The sequence below is a fragment of the Prionailurus viverrinus genome, chromosome F2 (genome assembly GCF_022837055.1).
Source record: "Prionailurus viverrinus isolate Anna chromosome F2, UM_Priviv_1.0, whole genome shotgun sequence".
NCBI lineage: Eukaryota > Metazoa > Chordata > Mammalia > Carnivora > Felidae > Prionailurus > Prionailurus viverrinus.
In genome coordinates this window covers 3754290-3771734 of record NC_062578.1, presented here as the reverse complement: position 1 = coordinate 3771734, position 17445 = coordinate 3754290, and the positions used below count along the sequence as shown (strand labels likewise).

Sequence of the window (17445 nt, the reverse complement as noted above, 5' to 3'; positions counted from 1 at the left end):
AGCATCCTTCTCATTTTTACAATGAACATAGTAACTCCTCGGTGACTTCTGCAGAGCTACTTTCATGAAAATAATGCAACGGATGTCCTGCAAATCTGCTCCTTTTCCAGTATATTTCTTTTTTCCCACGCCCTCGCTCAGGTCAGAAACTCTGGTGTTGTACTTAGCTATATCTTCTCTCCCTAAGCACTCCTGTGTATCTTTATTACGAATTCCTGGCCACTCTGCATTCTCAAAGCCTCCTAGTCTACACCTCTTCTAACCCCTTCCCTCCCAACCTCAGCTTGTCCTTTCTCTCCAAAGCACCACAAGGGGGCCGGAGTCATCATGGCTTGCCTCCTGTTACTAAGACAAGATCTTAGTGGCTTTCCACGGCCCTTGGCGCTCCGGGCATCTCAGCCCCCATCTGCCTCATCCCGGTAGCCAGGATTATTGCAGTGTACCTCTGAGGTGCTCTCCCACCGTGGCCCCGGGGGACCTGCCCTTTAACTTGGTCGCAGCCTCGCGCTTGGGCCAGTGGAATTTTGTGATTGCCCCGGCAGCAGGGGCATGCTCCGGTTGGTTCTCCTCTGCCCACCACCCCAAGTGCAGACTCGCAAAGGAGCCCTGTGCAGATCGCTCGTCCGATCCCACACAAACGCGTGAGAAAACAGAGGAAAAACAAAATCACGGCCGTCGTCGTGTGTCTGTGGCCGTGGTTAACCGACGGGAGTGTCAGACCTTTGCTGTAAAGGCCATGGCTCCTTACGGGGCGGGGGGCCTAGCCACTTTTGACCACGGCTCTCATGCTCCCACTCTCCTGCTCCTGCCCTCTGATCCTGCCCATCATCTGACCTCTCAGGTGTTCACACATGCTGCTTCATCTGCCTCCAGCGTGGGCCTGGCTAGCCGCTCATGACCTAGGAATTTTGGGGCGAAATGTAATTTTCTCCAAGTGCCACCCATGGGCCCTTAACCTAGTTACATGCCACCCTGAACTCCTTTCGCTGAGAACCACAACCCTCAGGATTACTCGCTTAATGTCAATCTTCTCCTTCTCCGGAACAAAGACCTTCACGAAAGCAGAGACCCACAAGGACTGGATTGTAGCAGACAAACGTGTTGATTGATCCAGAATTCGAAAAACACCATGGCGTGTTGGGGATGGCAGCACAGGAAGGAGCAAGGTGTGGTCGGTGCGGGTGCCCTGCCGTCCTCACAACTACCCGGCAGTGGGAAAGAAACGTAGGCGGACAGCTCTTAGGCAACCCTCACTATGCAACCCTCCCCACATCCATTCATGCAAACTTTGCAATAATCATATGGAAAAGATGTCATTCGCATTTCTATTCTAGAAAGTAGGCTAGAGCATCCATGCGATTTGCAAAGGTCCTGAAGGTGTTAAGGGCCAGGGGACAGAGGCAGCTCATTAATGAGTTCTGAGAAATCTGAAAGAGAAGGGGGGAAACATGATGGATTCCTGGGATTAGATGAAAAGGCAGGATCTATGGTTGAGACAAAACCCACCGAAAGATGGGCTGGTCGGATTAATGCTTGAGGACGTCAGAATCTATACTTCATATTTGACAGTTTACCATGTCTTTCTTTTTCAAAAACCTATCTCACTTACTTTTAGAATAATGCTGCAAGACAGACACATAGCTATTACTATTATTCCCGTATCCTATGTGGTAGTTTCAGAGGTTAATACATTATAGTAAAAAATTTCATAAAAACCAAAACTGATGATTGAAGAAAAGACAACCTAAGATAGAATGAGAAAATTTTAAGGCAGATATTCTTAATAATGAAAAAAAAATTATCCAGAAAAAATAAAATATATCAAAAGGCCCAGAAAGGAATTAGAATTTAAAATTTTTAAGAGGCTGAGGAAGACGGGGGAAAAAAGATAGAAAATGGAAAAAGTATATAAAGCATATTAGCCAAAGAATTTTTTACTCTTACCTGCTTTTGTTCTTTATATGCTTTGAATTATAAATACAGGCAATAAAGCATGTATTAGTTTCCGCATTACTTTATAATGTCCTTATATTGCAAGAAATGAATTTAAAAAATCCAGGATTTTACTATTCTGTTACATTTAGCTGACATAATGGCATGAAAACTTGGGTTAATATTTGTCTTTCAAACATTTTACTTTAGGGCTATCTTTGAAATGCTTGAGGGTTAAAAAAAATTACCTGATGGATTGTTTCCCTAAATGTCTGAGTTTGTTTTGCAATAAATGCAATGTTCTTCATTCTCCTAAAAGCAAAGAAGAAATAATTTATCTGAAGAAGAATGTAAAAATTCCATGAAATAGAATTTGATGTCTTTGTCCATGTTTGGGGGCTATAAGTTACACAACTGGAGAAGAAAAATGACTGAAAAATATTGTAAAAAGGAAAAATGCTAAGGTTTATGTGAAAATCATTGTAACTACATCATAACATATGTATATTTAAGATTCCCACTTATGTAGGAGACATTTCTAGAAAACATTCATTTAAATAATTTCAAACTTTCTTTTTGGATTTTTAGTGTCAACCTTTGATGTGAAATAGTTGAAATATTATAGGAAAAAATAGCATAAAATAAAAGAAATAAAGTTGAATTCCATTTTGAGAGGTCATCCTATGGGATTCATATGATAGTTATGTTATAATTATTAAATGCTTTTTAGGAAAAGTCAAACATATGAGGAAATGCGTGTGTGCATGAAGATCCTCGATCTTTAGGAGAAACAGTAGCTCAAAGCTCCTGATAATTAATGACCTTCAACTTACCCAACCCATATCTTGAAAATGAAAAGTGTAAATATAGGTCATGTCAACTTCCTTCCAAATTTTACCTTAGACACTGTAGAAATCAGCATCTACTTAAAGTTACAAATGGATTAAGCAGATTAAGATACTTCATGAATCAGTATGTTAACGATGAATTTAACTCTGAAGCACGATTATTTCAGGAGACAAAGTCCTCTAATTTTATACAGAACATCTCAAAACCATGAAGGATGTGATTTCAGTTAGGGTGACGGTGTCTTTTACTCCACAGAATATAAGTTCCTAAAATGCAGTTCACCGTGCACATGTATGGGTTTTACAGATTTCCTCCAGATAACGTTTCCAATCTATAATCAATGAAAATTAGTATTGAGTACAAAAGAAAACATAAAATCACTATAGTAGCTTCTAACATATGACAGAGTCAATTCTTCAAAAATGTTACCTTTTTATTTCATAGTTATCTGCATAGATCTGTTAGCCAATCATTATTTCAAAAATGTTTTTAATATGCTGTTAGTACTGACTCCTAGATATCCTGTGGTAAAGAAGCCTTTTAAGTATGTTATCCTAGAATTTCTCAAGGTCAACTATTAAAGCATGTTTTAAAAAACTATCAGCAACAATTTTAGGGAACTAATGGCTTCGGGGACTGTCTGGAAAACAGTAATATGAGTAATATTGTCTTTTACTTTTCCCCCAGGGTAAGAGTCAGGATTTACAGTGTTGCACACATTGCAATGGACATTTACATGGGATGAGCTCCAGTTATAGCCAATGGAGGCTTTGAGGTTGGCTTATACCATTGGGCTGCAACACAAGGGCAGAGGGGGAGGTCTGAGGTGTAGGATCCAATACCTTCAACTTCATTTTAACCATTAGAGCTAAGTGCTATCTGACACAGATAAAACTAACCCTTCTTCATTTTTTTTTATTTTTACAAAATTTCATGGTTAAAAAGAAAAGTTTGAAAGTTGTTCTTCTAAATTACCAACGGGAAGCAAAAATTAATTCCATTAATGCCCTGTGATTCAGTCTTGCCTCCATCCAATCAATGCCATCTGGATACCTCCGCTAAAATGAGCTTTCCATAGTTAAAATCAGATTTTGGTGAAACATCGTGGACCGTCATCAGGGGACCCGGTTTTCACCTCTAGCATTTTCTCCATTTCCTTCCTTGTAACTTATCTTTCATGATATTGAATATCTCTTCTGTGCATACACTGATCATTTTCACCCTCAACTTGTAACGGCGTGTTTGACCTTGTTTACCATGCATGCTGTTTTCTCTGGAACGTCATAGGGTGGGGGATGCCCAGAGGAGGACAGATTTTGAGAATTTGGAATCTCGGATGGCCCAGGTTTTCTCCATCTCAGTCATCCACTGTTCTACTGGGTTTGTGCGGCCAAAAACACTTCTGATCATTTCCTTCCTGTGTCTCAAACCCTTCAAAGGTCCTTCTGTTCTTACAATCAGATGTAAATTCTTTACTACGATGCCTTTCATAATCTGGTTCTTGGCTACCTGAAACTTGATCTCTCGTCTCGTCTGACCTCAAATTCAATGTTCTTCCTTACAGATTTGTCTGGATGATTTTACCCTTGGTGTCTCAATATCTAGAAAGCTTTCCTAGAGCACCCAAGACTGATATTTACATCCTCCTGTTATCTTTCAATAGACAGTTAGTATCCAGTTAACCACTTAATGTTACTACTAAGGGCTCTGTTTATATAGGAAATTCATTAATGGATACAAATGATTAATGCATATGTGCATGTTTAAAGGGATATAATGGCAACAAATCTATACTTTTAGCTATGGGAACCATATTAGTATTGCAACATCATATTTTGACATAGTAGTGAGAAAACCTTGTCTAACACTGAAAAGGCTACATTTTAATAAGGAGGAAGATTACAGAAAACAACCGGAGCTGTTATATGGCAATAGTTTCTAAGAGGGACTCTCCCCAGCAATACTAAGGGAAACAAAAGAATGTATAACCTCCTATCATGTTGCCAATGTAAACGGAAGTGTGGGGAGTACTATACTATTCAGTGTGTTTTGTACCTTCCGGTCCGGAAACTCCAGGGAGAAGGTTTTCCCCAGGGACATTCATGCCCAAGGGACAAGCAGTGAGAATGAGCTTGACATTCCCAGACCTCACTGCTTCCAAACCCGTAGCAGTCTAGGGTAGACGAAGGTCACGGTGACTCTATTCTCTTACTACGAGAATCTCTGATCCAGTCTTCTAACGAATTTTTTCAATGTTGTTTATTTTATTTTTAAAAAATGTCTTGTAAGAAATGATAAATATGGTTGCTTTTTTATGTATTAATGCAGCAAATCTCCCCTTTGCCCCTGTACTAACAGTGTGGAACTTGCTCCACACGGAGCTCAATTAACCGCTTAGAACACCGTCCTTCCCTTTCCTGGTATCTGTGCTTTATCATAAGACCTTTGGTTTGCTTCCACTGTCACTGCAAGGCTGAGCAAGATGTAGACAAAATGTGAACAGCTAGAGGGTATCAGTAGTATTGTTGTCATGGCCTTCTCGAACCCAAACATTTAAAAAAATCTGCTGGACATATGTTCTTAAGGATTTTTTCCACAGGCATATCAAGTAGAGAAAATAACTTAACATCATTTAATTATTTTAATAAACTACTAGAACAAACACGTTTTAATGAAGATGTAGCAATTATCCTTCTTTTTTTTTTCTTTTTGTATTTAAAAATAACTTTGGGGCTCATTCCATGGGGGGAGGCCACCTTCCTGCAGTAAGGACAGCCCCGTGCTTTGTCAGGACTCTCCTGGCTTATGTCTGCTGTCCTGACATAATTATGAATAGCTCCCTATTGCTGTGCAAGTGTCACAGTTTCTGCGATGAATACTCTGCTCATCATAAGCAGACAGACTCTTTCCCTCCCTCCCAATTCTCAGATGGCCTTGAGGTTCAGAACTTCTGGTAACAGTCAGAAAATGGAAAGAGGGTGATTACTACTCCCCAAAGCCTTTGGTTTTTCCTGCATCAAGCTTGCACTGAGTAAAATCTCATTCTTACTAGATGGTGTGCCCTAGATGGCATCATGACAATTTGCTTATGGTCTCGACTCCTCATTCCTTCCCATGTGGGAATACCTTGACATGTGTAGAAACACATGGATTTTCTCCCTTACCACACCAAGAGACCCTTAGTGGACCTTGACGTGGATTTGGATTATACTAGCCTTAAAGAAAAAAGTCAAAACAGATTCAGACTTTCAGATATGTGTTCAGATGGATTTGATTTCCTTCCCTCTCATTTACAAGGTGTGAGACTTTCATCTTCCTCATAAGAGTTTAGGGACAATTGTGGCTATAATATTTTCTTTGTAAAATCACACTTGAGCTTTTTTTGAACTTTAATCATTTTTAAAGTTATTTATTACATTAGTTTAATACTTCTGAGTTTGAGTAATAATTAATTCAGTAAACGTGTTAAATTAATTTAATACTCGGGAGCCTACCCCGAGTTGAAGGTTTTATTCAAAAGAAAATCTTTAGTCACAGGAAAAGTTCATGGCAGCCTCATCTGAGAGCCATCAAAAGAGCCATGGCAGGGCGCCTGGGTGGCTCAGTTGGTTGGGCGTCTGACTTGGCTCAGGTCATGATCTCACGGTTTGTGGGTTCGAGCCCCACATCAGGCTCTGTGCTGACAGCTGGGAGCCCGGAGCCTGCTTCCGATTCTGTGTCTCCCTCTCTCCCTCCCCCTCCCCTGCTCATGCTCTGTCTCTGTCTCTCAAAAATAAGTAAATGTTAAAAAAAAAGTTAAAAAATAAAATAAAAAGAGCCACAGCACCTACAGTTCCATAATTAGAGAAGTAACCTTTCAGCATTAGGCAAAGGCAACGCCCGGACAGTGAAATCTGACCAGCGTGGGTGTACTACTTACTTTCACTCTGTCAAAAAAAAATTGGCTGTCCTTAAATAATGTGAGCTTTTGTGTGACAATCTAGATTGCTGGGTCCTGAAAAATCCTAAGAAGTCCATACACCCACCTGCACCATACTTGGCTTGGGCTACAGGACTGCAGCCCGGACCCCCATCTTCCCCAAGGTCCAAATCCTCCCACTTTCCGAGTGCTGCCTTCCTCACACATGTACATCACTGTCTTGTTTTCTTTACATCTGTTTCTTGACATTCTGTACACCCGTTAATTTTTAGGTAAAATACAAGTTTCCCAGGAAGGGATTACTCATGAATCCTTAAAATTATCGGGAAGGAATATATCGGTTTACTTCTTAGGCCATACTTTGATAATGGAGGAAGTGGAGGGGACCTTAGAAATTGATGTGTCATGAGAGGGAAAAGATGTCCTCTGTGGGGAGGGGGTTCCCCCTCCTGGGGACCACAGTCCTAGGGACTCTAGCACTGGGAAAAGATTAGTGGTGGGTAAGGGGTCAATTGTGTTTTAGGGGTGTTTTGATACGACTAACTGTGAAGGATGCCCTTCACCATTCACTACGCATCACCGTGTGGAAAAATTAAAGAAAGAAAGATCCTTCGTGGAAAAGGCACCCAATTAGACAATACAAGACCTTGCTAAGTCAAGACAGGGTGACAAGCATCTTCTCCCTGGCTAGAAACTCTAACCCCCCAAATTCCTCCACACTATGATTCTAACATGTTACCTATAAAAGTAAACTAAAAAAAAAAAAGGTTTTCCCCATTTGGATATTGGAGATGTTGATGTAGAAAAATAATAAAGAAACAGTTTGTTTAAAAAAGTTGTGTTTGGGGGAAAAATTTCCCCTCAAGGGCTATATCTTTAGTAAGAAGAATATATATAATATATACTATAAAATATGATGTATATGTATTACACATGTATATCCACTTTATATAGTTATAATGTTTTATGGAAACATGTTTGTCTTATTAAATTCACACTTGTTTCTCTATAATCAGAATAAAGCATGATTTATCTTCTATGAACAAAAATGAGGATCTTAAACAAGATCCGTGGTCATCAATTAAAATACTGACAGGAGTTGGAGGCCATTTCAATCATTCTTAAATTACAATGCCTGCAGCACATTTCTTGGAGCTGACTTGAGCACATTACCTTTGTTGCACCATCAAAGCAGATAAATCCTGTGCTAAAGTCGATCGTGAGTCCCATTAGATGACTTTCTAGCACACATGCATACGTCTTGCACTAGACAGAACAGAAAACACTGTTACTTTTCATGTGATTGACCCAGTACCATTATTAATAGCCAGCATTCATCAAAGACTCTTTGACAGCTCCTATAATAAGTTGTTTATACAATAGCTAACGTAGTATCAGCAATAACTGTACGAGGAGCATAGTATTATTGACACCTTAGTGTTAATAAAACTGAAGCCGAACAGCTTTTCACCTGCCAAGGGGTACGAGGGGCCGAGTTTCCAATCCTGTGCTATCTGAACACGCTTTTACCTAGGGCTGCACTGACACCCTTTGCCGTATCGGCAATAAAACCGGTATAAAAGTGTTTAGGTGTAGGCAAGATTACGTTACGTTGCTACATTCTAAAGCTACACATCATTGCATTTTCATTAAGCCAAAAGTGAATTATTAAAGGTTAAGGTATTAATTCAATTGTTGGCCTACCAATTTCTTGGATATTATTAAAGCAGAACTCGCAGGCACACGAACACGGATTCAGGAACCAAGGCAAAGCGTGTAAGAACATCATTGTCTTAAGAGTCTGTCATATAATGTTCATCCGTGTGGTACAAGCTATTTCCCAAAGACATTCACCCCTTGTTTCTTATTTGTATAAACCTACCGATTCTTCCAAAATCACCAGGACTTTTTACACAAAGATGAGATTAAATTATAATGTTACTTATATAAATATTTTGGAAGACGAATAAAATAAAGATACTGACATTTAACAGTAACAAATATGAAATGAAAACTTGGAACTTATGTGCCACAGGATGCATTTTTATGTCCAGAGGCCACCTGTATTTTTCATTTAATTACAAACTGTACTGGGATGTTCAAATGAAGAAAACTACTCATAATTCACAAACAAGGAGGAAGAGAGAAAGGAAGAGAGAGACAGAAACCTATCTCAAGCAAATTTTCAATACCAATATTTACATGATATTTGTTTTATAATACTGTATATAAAAGTATATTAAATGAATCAGATTCTGACGATAAGATGGCTAAATGCATCAAGTTGACTTCACCAAAAATCTATATTCATAGCTTTAAGTCCAATTTGCATAGGAAAGCTACAACTATGCCAAATTATTCCTTCACAGTTGAATTTTTCAAAAACCAGCTCAGAAAACAAACTTAATGGGCCTCGTAAGTTCAGTTTTGGGTGTAATTTTGTTTAATGCATGGGCATCTTCCGTGCTTATATCCACCCATCACCACTTCTTTAAAACCACTATCAATATTAAGAAATGTTTGGGGCACCTGGGTGGCTCAGTCAGTCAAGCATCCCACTTCAGGTCATGATCTCACGGTTCCTGAGTTCGAGGCCCACGTCGGGCTCTGTGGGGACAGCTTGGAGCCTGGAGCCTGCTTCAGATCTGTGTCTCCCTCTCTCTCTGCCCCTCCCCTGCTCATGCTCTGTCTTTCTCTCTCTCTCTCTCTCTCTCAAAAATAAACATTTAAAATATCTTTAAAAAGAAATGTTCAAGGCTATCTCATTCCCTCTAATTTAGACATAATTGTTCTCTATTTTCAATTGCTATAAAAGAATATGTCAGGTGAAAACACCTTCAGTACAGAACATGAAAATTTATCTCATTAAGTTCAAAATTACGAATAGAACCAATTCATCAATAACCATTAATTTGAAACAGATATATAAATTGAGACTCGCTAAAGTTTAATTCTATAATTTATAATCTTTTAATAAATATATATAATGAATATAATTAATGTTTTAATAACATAACACTTGATTTATTGTTTAACTTCTATTTATTTTATAATGAAAATTGAATTATACTTAGAAAAAAGTGGAAAATTATACTTTTCAGGTGTAATTTGCAACATTTGAAAGATTTTTACACAATTATATATTATTACACAATATTTGAACATATATCACACATAAAATATTTTTAATATGTCCTTTTGGATGACAGCTAAATGTCTATACCTGGATAAAACATGTAATAATAATTAAAGAAAATCAATTTTGTAAGTCACATGCTCTTTCATTAAAAGTTCCATTTTAAGGGCACCTGAGCATCTAACTCTTGATTTCAGCTCAGGTCATGATCTCAGGATCATGGGATAGAGCCCCATTTGGGGGCTAACAAAAGCTAACAAGGTGCTAATTTTTTTTTTTGAATGTTTATTCATTTTTGAGAGAGGAGAGAGGGAGAGAGTGGGGGAGGGGCAGAGAGAGAGAGGGAGAAGAATCCGAAGCAGGCTTCCAGGCTCTAAGCTGTCATCACAGAGCCCAATGCAGGGCTCGAACTCAGGAACCATGAGATCATGACCTGAGCTGAAGTGGGACTCTCAACCAACTGAGCCCCCCAGGCGTTTCAAAGCATTAAATATTTTACTTTTCACTTGCTATGTGCAAGTGAATGGTATAGTGAGACGGTGCAAAGAAATGCATTGCTCAGGACATTACCTTAGAGAATATGCAGCCCAGAACCAAAAACAAAACAAAACAAAACAAAACAAAACAAAAAAACAGTATTACATTACATCAAAACATCATAATGTTATCTCACTTCTAAACACCAGGGGACTTAAAATGAAATCTTGAATTGAGACCATTAGATAGATAATGTCCATGTAGTTGTTTGCAAGTGAAGTGTAATATTCTGGGAAAATGACAATTAGGGAAGCTTAAAAGTATCATTATGAATAATAAAAACGTCAGCTCCTATTCGACCAACATATTTTAGTGCTCAAAATGGTCTTAGGTGTTGACACTTGAAATAAAATAATGTAGAAGGTTTTTCATCTATCCGTTTTTGATATTAAACTATGTATTGAATTGAGGTTCTATATAGCTAACTTATTTAAACAATATTCCTCAGTTACATTAATATTTTAAGAGACGTGCAGATCAGCAGAGCTGTTAGAAAGGGTCAACTGAGCAATGAAACAAGTGAAATTTGAGTCTTCTCCCTGGCCTTTTCCCCTGATTGTCATGTCACACTAGTGCAAACTGATATGTTCAATATAGAAGGTTATAGTCAGAAATAAAGGAAATTAATACATGTTACAGATCAGCTCAACGTGTTGCAAAAATATGCAACCAAGTCTCCTAATATAGGCAAGCATTCCAGGAGAGTCAGTGCCATATTCTCATAATTAGAGATTTGTTTTCGAAATTAAGTGTCCGTGTGTCTATTTAGGTCCTGGCTCTATGGGCCCATTTGCATGTGGCGAGCACATCACAATTGCTCAGTTTTGACCTTGGTTTCTGTCAGACCTCAGCCACAGGACCCGTATTTGGGAGGTTCTTCTATCTCATGGTCCCATGAATCGTAGGGGCTGAAGGCTCTATGAAGTTTGATCTAGATATAACTTCACACTTAAGAAATACAGCTTAATAAATATCTGCTGAATACTTGTGATGTACAAAAGGCACTGTATCCAGTTGGTAAATGAATAAAATAATCCCAAGCAACCTGTAAGTTAGTGTGGGGAATGGCAAGCATACGTCACCCCAATACAAGATAGAGTGTGAGCAGACCTAGGAAAACAGACAAGCACACACACAGAAAAGTGATATTGCTGTGCACATGTGGGACGGGTTTGAACGGGACTGTTGTGGGAATAGTGGTAATGAGCAGAACGGGCTGGAAATCAGGAAAATCTTCACGATGACGTGACCTCTGAAAACATGTCTCAAGATCCCTGTGTGGTTTTGAAGGGTAGAGATGAAGGAAATTATTTCTAGAAAGAAAGAGCATTGGGAGTGAATGAAACCATTCAGGCTAATGGTCACGATGAAGAAGAGGAGGTGGCTTTGTCAAAAATTAAGAAAAGTCACAGCATTTTCTATCTGATATTTAAACTCTAGGGGAGCAGTCATTCATTGTTGGGACTCACGGGTCCTAAAATTTCCCAGGCTCTCACCTGTATCCGTTCCACTTCCAGAAAGGTTGCTGTTTGGAAGGCTCGTTCCCACTGGGCGAGGTCAGAGTCCAACTCCACGGAGAAGTAGAGGTCTTCTCCAGACTCAGACTGCACAGTGAAGCAGTGTTTCCGCTGGTCCAGCAGGTCACTGTCCTGATGGAAACCTGGAGTTACACAGGCTGGCATACATCAATCCATATTGCTGACATGGCCATACCTCGAATCAATGTTGACTAATGCACGGTGGAGACGCCAAGGTCATACGGATGACACTACATCTTCCTTAAAAATGGTCATAGCAGGGGCGCCTGGGTGGCTCAGTCAGTTAAGCGTCCGACCTCGGCTCAGGTCGTGATCGCGCAGTCTGAGAGTTCGAGCCCCACATCGGGCTCTGTGCTGATGGCTCAGAGCCTGGAGCTTGCTTCACATTCTGTGTCTCCCTCTCTCTGCCCCTCCCCTACTCATGCTCTGTCTCTCTCTCCCTCTCTGTCAAAAATAAATAAGCTTTAAAAATGGTCATAGCAGCCTAAACTCCACACCTCAAAGTCCACAACTAATGTATTCCTCCTCGTTATCAACACTGAAGCATCGCATGAAACAGAAGTGAGGATGGCTGGCTTCTATGCTTACCAGCCAGATAACTTGCAAAGAATTTAACACATGAGTTCAGTTTAGACTGTACAAAGTGATGACACACAACCCTCATTTCTTTTTCCCTTACAGAGCTGTCGAGACGATGAAGTTAATGCTTATCGGTAGGTTTGCAAATTTAGAAAGGTAAGCAAGCAGGACATTTTCTGTTGAGTTGATTTCTTTAGCCCTTAAAGCCACATAACCATATCTACATGAGAAATGGAAACAATGAGTCTAGGTTGTCTAAAAAAAATGGATCGCTTTTAAAAAATACATATTTACCTTACTTATGTAACTATATTTTATTAAGTCAAGAAGACTGTGACGTGGCAATTTCTTGGTCTTGTTAGACGTTTTCAACTGTGTTCACCTATCGATGTGTATGTCAGTTTCAGAGATATTAAAAGAAAATGCGGTTAAGAATTGATGAAATAGGGTATTCCCAAGCAATATGTCAGATATGGCCTCTGAATTACATGTGGAGTGTGCTGAAAATGGCCAAAGTGTAGTCACTGGGGTCTTTCACCATTTCTTATACATAACTATATAAACGTATCATTAAACACTCACAAATGTTAGAAGGAATTCTCTGCTCTGGCGAGTGTTTTCAAACTAGTAACTATCTTATCAATAAACTCAGTTTTCTTTTTTTTCCTATTTGGATGCTTAAAATATGAGAGGAGAGTGAATGAACAGCAGTTGCTTCTGGTTGTAGAATTTAGCTTTGATAACTGCTGCCAGGAGATGCTCAGGAGCTTAAAGAAAGTTACATTCTCTTTGTATTTACTGATTTTCTTATACTATCTTAAGGTGAAAAAAATGAAAACATATCTTCAAAAACATAGTCCAGTGATAAGCTATTGTAAGGTACTTTTTTTCCCCCATCATTCGGCATTTACAATGTCTACTGGAGTGACAAAGACAGATATTAAGTAAATTACTCTACAAGTAAATAGGTCGGGACGGATCCTTATAAGTGCTGTTATGGAGAGTAGGAATGCAGTTCACACCAAAGTGGATTGGTGAGTCAGGAAAATATCCTCTAGGATGTAAATTTTAAGCAGTGGCTGAAAGACACGTGGAAGATTGAAGGTTGATGGGCAGGAAGAGGCCTTTAACCAAGGTATTGGCAAGGTATTGGTATTGGCACAGGCATTGAAGCAACAGCTTCAATGGCATTCCAGAAATCCAGACAGCAGGTGAAAGAGAGGTCGAGAGCCATTGCTGAGACAGGTCATGAATTCTGGACTTTAACGTAAGTGTAATGACAAGCTACCCTGTTTAAAAAAAAATAGCAAATCCTTTATTTATCTTGTAAATATTTCAACTTCTATATTACTTATTTAATTGGCAACATTGGCACAAAAACTGTAACCAAATACTGCAGGATTTCTGGAAACCTTGCTAATTTTATGGCTTATTCAAGAGGTCCTAACTTTCTTTGTTATGTAAAATTGTAACATAAAATAATCAGTGTCATTAAAAGCCAGAAAACTGTTGACATTTTTCCTTCTCCTACATTGCCATGAAATCTTAAAATAACCTTCGTTTAAGATTTTTCTGTTTTCTTGGCAGCTTAACTACTTTACTCTTTGAAAACTTGGTTTAGCATCTCCTGTTAAATTGACCCAGCACTAGAGCTCTCAAAGACAGAGAGTTCTCTGTTCGACTCTGCAAATAGAAGTTCAACATCTGGGAACACTTGCGGTCATTGGTTATTGCTATTTATAAGGCACTACATGGTGCCTTACACTACAGCCCCTGTGGGCACCCAGGCACTCAGGTCACAGTTTCCTGAGGGAGACAAATATATAAAAATAATAAAAAGCATCATGACAGTGCTATGCAGCTAAAGTGCTTAAGGAACTGGAATGGGAGCAATAAATCATTCTCGAAAGTGGGAAGGAGAAAGTTTTGTTCCGGGAAGAATGTCTCATCATCAAGGACTTAGAGACCCATGCAAGGGCAATCCGTTGCAAGCCTGAATGGTCTCGGGTCCTCCTGCTAAGACATTCGTTCAAATGACCGCCTGCGCTGTGAGAACCCCCCTGGAAGGTCTGAGGTAAGCAAGAGGCGGAATCCGCTGCTTTCGATAGAGAAGAGAGGCAGAAGATGGAAAAAGGAACATGCGCGTATAAATCTTAGCATTGTTTCTGACATAGGGTAGTTCTGAATTAACATTAGAAATTTCTATTACTAGTGCTGATGCTCAATAAAGTAAATATATACGCTGTTCCCTAATCTCTACTTCTTTAATTTGCTCTCTGTACGCTCTCTGTTTATCTTTGGTCAGGGTGAGTTTGGCCCCAGTAGAAACAATAGCCTCCATGATATTTCTTGCTCATTGGAAAGTGTCATTTAACGAATGGTAATAAAATAATAGCTACACAAATCCCGGACGCTATTTTTGTGCATTGGTCTCATTTGCGACTTCTCCGGAAGTATCCCCTCAGTTTTTAGATTTATTCCAAGTCTTCTGGACACTTTCTGCTCACTAATCACCAAACGCTGTCCTTCTTATGGCTTGTCTCAGGTTCACAAAACAGTATTACACAGAAACAACACATTACAGATATGTTTGCTATTAACGTAGATGCTTTTCTAAGACGTTCAGAGGTCAGTAGTATAACCAAAGTGGTTTTTTTACTAAAAAGAAAAACAAACTATGTGTTTAGAATAATAATTATTAAGATCGTAGACATAGCTAGCCATAAACTTTCTATTGTATTTTTTAAAAATGTTTTAATGTGTATTTATTTTTGAGAGAGTGAGTCACGGTGTAAGCAGGGAAGGGCAGAGAGAGGGAGACACAGAATCTGAAGGAGGCTCCAGGCCCTGAGCTGTCAGCTCAGAGCCCGACGCAGGGCTAGAACTCACAAACTGAGAGATCGTGACCTGAGCCGAAGTTGGACGCTTAACTGACTAGGCCACCTAGGCATCCTAACTTTCTATCGTATTTAAAACACGTAAGGTTAAAGGCAGAAGAAAGGTGCCAAAAATCAGTGCGTTATCCCTATGGCAAAATTTCTACATCTATCAATATGGTTTCTTCTCTCCTTCACGCTATAATCATTCCATCCAATACTCGCTAATATGGCAAGTTACTTGTTTCACACTTTTCCAGTTAGACTTATCATTGCTCTGATAATAGATTTTTTTTCTTCAAGTTAATGACATTTGTGGAATTGAAAATAGAAATGAGAAAAGAATAGGCAGGCGAAGGATGGATATTTTTGCATTATTATATTAAATATAAGTTAATTTATAAACCATGTGACTTAATATGTTTTTGACTGCTATGTTTGCTACTGCTTCCTTTACTTGGACTTACAGTGAATCAGAAAATCATTCAATCATCAGGCATGAGTATTGAAGACAAACAAACATGCAATTTTTAATGAAACAAGAAGAGCAGGCCCAGAAAGGGTGCTTCAGCTACAAATAAGAATTTCCAATTTTTTGTGACTCTTCTAATATCTAAAAGTGAGAACGAAAAACATCCCTTCGGAATTAAATCTTGCCAGTTGATTTTAAATTAGACTTTCAAGAATGATTGGTTCCCTAAAGGCACTTATTAAATCTACATAATAAAATCTACATAACAACTATCTAAATCTGATAGTTTTAATAACATCACAATACTATTTCATTTTTTTAAGATTATTTATTAGAGAGAGAGAGAGAGAGAGCGCGAGCAAGTGCTCGGACTGGGGAGGGGCAGAGAGAGAGAGGATTCTAGGCAGGCTCCATGCTGTCAGCGTAGAGCCCGATGCAGGACTGGATCTCACCAACCCGTGAAACCTGAGCTGTACAGTTAAGAGTTGGACACTTAACCAACTGAGCCACCCAGACGCCCAATACCATTTTCAGTTTTATGACAGTATTATTCTTAACATTGCTGCGCAGTGAAAATTTTTATATAAATCAAAATATTGTTAGGAATATTTTCCTTTATTGGATTTTGTAAAAGAGGAAGTTGGCAACTTCACTCGCAATATTGTAATTCTGATTCTATGTATTCCAGAAGAAAAATGACATTTGTGTATTATTTAGTCAATATGACCAATATGGAAAAACAACTTTGTTTTAAGTTATAGTAACAATAATTACATAACTTTCATTTTCTTTATGTAGGAATACATCAGAAGTAAGTGAAGGTAATATACATGAGTTTAAATATTTCCATTTTTTATGTCTATGTCAGATACCAAATATAAAAACTTACTTTTCTATTAAAATATCATCTAATGTCTGTCAGAGTAATTATTTTGAACACCACCTATCTTTTTATTATTACTTATATATTCACAGGTAAATCTCATGATCTGAAAAAGTACTGAAGTTGAACTTCTGAAAAAAGTAATTGAAGTTAGTATTTACAATTGTTAGTTTTAAAATGATTTAAAATAAAACTCAAGATGTTTTAGACACCAAAAATCAAACCAAGTGAACATTCTCTCTCTATGTATATATGTATATGTGTATATATATATATATATATATATATGTGTGTGTATATATATATTTGTGTGTGTGTGTATATATATATATATATAAACCAATTCATTTTTTTTTTAATTTTAGTTGCATTAGCTGGCAAAAGAAGGAATAAAACTTTAAATTTCCTTACTCTTCTTAGGCAACTGGAATTGCTGATATAAATGGACATAATAACAAATTTCAGGAAAAAAAACCCCACAATGCATAGTCTTCATTAATAGTCTAAATTAATCTGTATAATAATCCAGCAAAATAGGCTTCCATCCTTATTCCCCTGAGGAAGGAGCTAGGTCTTAGACATACTGGTCACTCCCCCCAGTTTTGACCTGTTTGGACTTAGGGATTATGATTTCATCAGTTTGGGAGTTAGCTCACATATGAATGTCAATTTTACCACTTCTTTTCACCTCCCTGAGAATCAGCTCAGGCATTCAAGGTTCAAG

The 17445-nt window shown here is 38.4% G+C and overlaps 1 protein-coding gene across 2 annotated transcripts in view; it reads right to left on the bottom strand.

Moving 5' to 3' along the window:
• SNTG1 (syntrophin gamma 1) overlaps positions 1–17445 on the bottom strand; it is a 340050-nt gene that overhangs the window by 43010 nt on the left and 279595 nt on the right. For both annotated transcript variants that reach the window (XM_047842783.1, XM_047842784.1), the window contains exons 14-15: positions 11870–12022; positions 7874–7966 (exon numbers count right to left, since the gene is read on the bottom strand). In XM_047842783.1, coding sequence (XP_047698739.1) covers positions 7874–7966; positions 11870–12022 — 246 coding nt within the window. The remainder of the gene's footprint in view (positions 1–7873; positions 7967–11869; positions 12023–17445) is intronic.